Here is a 1,922-nt window from a genome sequence, read left to right on the forward strand (position 1 = left end):
ATAAAGACATTTGCATGAGCGGCGCTTTATTTCCAGCGCGCACACAGTTTATTTCCTATTTCCTAAACCCTAAACCCTAAACCCTAAACCCTGAACCCTAAACACTGAATTCTAAGCCTAGATTTGATAGTAAATGGCGCAAATATGATCTTGACTTAAAAGGCTAAACGGCGAACCCTGGCCCTGCGCTCTACACCCGATGATACCCTAAGCCCCAAACCCTAAACCCTAAACCCCGAAATTAAACCCCAAACCCTAAACCCTAGTCCCTGATTTGTAGGAATAGCACAAGTCGTATATGCAAGCACCAAAACACCTCAGTAGAAATTCCAGTCGGCTCAAAAATTTAGTTCTTTGAGTCGAATTTATTTTAAGAAACTCGCAGGTCTAGGGTTTAGGGTTTAGGGTTTAGGTATAAAGGCTGAGTTTATTAGCTCTGCCGCTTGGGCCTAGGGTTTAGGGTTTAGGGTTTTGGTTTAGAAGTTCTTATCAGTTCTGCACACTTGACGTTTTGAAGAAGTTTGGGCTGTGGGGTTTAGGGTTTGTGTCCTACAGAACTCTCCGTAGTTAGGGATTAGGGTTTAGGGTTTAAGGGTTTAGGGCTTAGGGTTTGAAACTGTACCACTGCAAAGTCTCACTATGACGGACACTTCCAAAGTTTGCCTTCCGAATCACCCTCTGCTACGCTTGCACAAAGTGAAGCCAAATCCCCTAAACCCTAGACCCTAAACCCTAAACCCTAGACCCTCAGGCCTAATTCCTAGACCCTAAACCCTAAACCCTAGAGGCCGCGTGGCGAGTCATCTGCGGCGTGAAGCTTAGGTGTGTGTACACGCTGTTGTTCGTGTACACACACCTAAGCTTGGGCGAGTGAGTTTGGCTCCCACGGGAAAGCCAGGGGAAAAAAGAATTTATTTATTTTCTTTTTTGCATTAAGTGGACTAAATTCAGAAAGTTAAAAAGAGGATCCTGTGGAGTCAGTGGGTTCCCGTCTCTGCGTTGTCTGCAAAGTGTGAACGAGAAGGGCGAGAATCTAAAGCGAGCGGACTTCTCCGCTAAAGGCCTCTCGGGGTTTTAATGGATAAGTTCTCCGTCGCTGAACTCCAAAATGTTTCTATTTTAATAAAAGAAATGGAAAAGGAAGAGGAACCGAGACACGGGCGTCCGCAGCTGTTCGGGTGTCTGTACAGTGCCGGTCTTGCTAGCCGCGCGCACCGCGCCGGCTCCAGGCCCGCGATCTTCCATTAAAACAACAAAATAGGGTTTTAAAAAGCGCATTTTCGTGTTTTTTTTGACGAAAGGATTCTAAAAATGCCAAATTTATCTTCTGAAGGCGCCAGGAAGCCGGCTGATCGCGGGCCCCAAGCCGACCCACTGGCTTCCCGCTGCGAGCAGCCGTGCATGGGAACGCGGGAGCTTCCTTTCTTTTCCGTTCGCCATTTTCGTTTTTTAATTCAAAAAATATGAATTGCATTTATTTTGAAATGGGTTTCTGTAGAAAATGAAGAAATAAACCCTCGAGAAAGCAAGCATCCGTGAATACAGCAGCGGCTAGCCGGCGGTGCAGAGGAACCGAAAATTGCCAATGAGGAGCGCCCACGCGCCTTCTGCTCCCTAAACCCTAAACCCTAAACCCTAAACCCTCGTTTTTATACGCCTCCCGCGCAGCAGCTCCGTGGATGGCTCTCTGAACTGCAGCAGCAACGGATGCCGGGCTTCCACGGGGAAGCACCACGCTAGCGCCCCTGAAACCCTGGACCCTAAACCCTAAACCCTAAACCCTCGTTCTCTTCTCGCCGCCCTCATGCAAGAGGGAATGCCGGAGGTCCCCATTGTACCACTGAAGGGGCCGCACAGTCGACGATCTCAAGCCCACAGAATGTCTCAGGGTACCTAAACCCTAAACCCTAAACCCTAAACCC

The 1,922-nt window shown here is 48.4% G+C and overlaps 1 protein-coding gene across 1 annotated transcript in view; it reads left to right on the forward strand.

Moving 5' to 3' along the window:
• Positions 1-1,804: 1,804 nt before the first annotated feature.
• The window catches only part of ETH_00009820 (Rhomboid-like protease 4), a gene marked incomplete at both ends in the record, with an annotated part of 6,763 nt that continues 6,645 nt past the window's right edge, over positions 1,805-1,922 (forward strand). Inside the window, one exon of the mRNA XM_013377041.1 lies at positions 1,805-1,889. Within this exon, the coding sequence (XP_013232495.1) occupies positions 1,805-1,889 (85 nt within the window). The remainder of the gene's footprint in view (positions 1,890-1,922) is intronic.

Source organism: Eimeria tenella, genomic scaffold (assembly GCF_000499545.2).
Source record: "Eimeria tenella Houghton genomic scaffold, Eth_scaff45, whole genome shotgun sequence".
Taxonomy (NCBI): Eukaryota; Apicomplexa; class Conoidasida; order Eucoccidiorida; family Eimeriidae; genus Eimeria; species Eimeria tenella.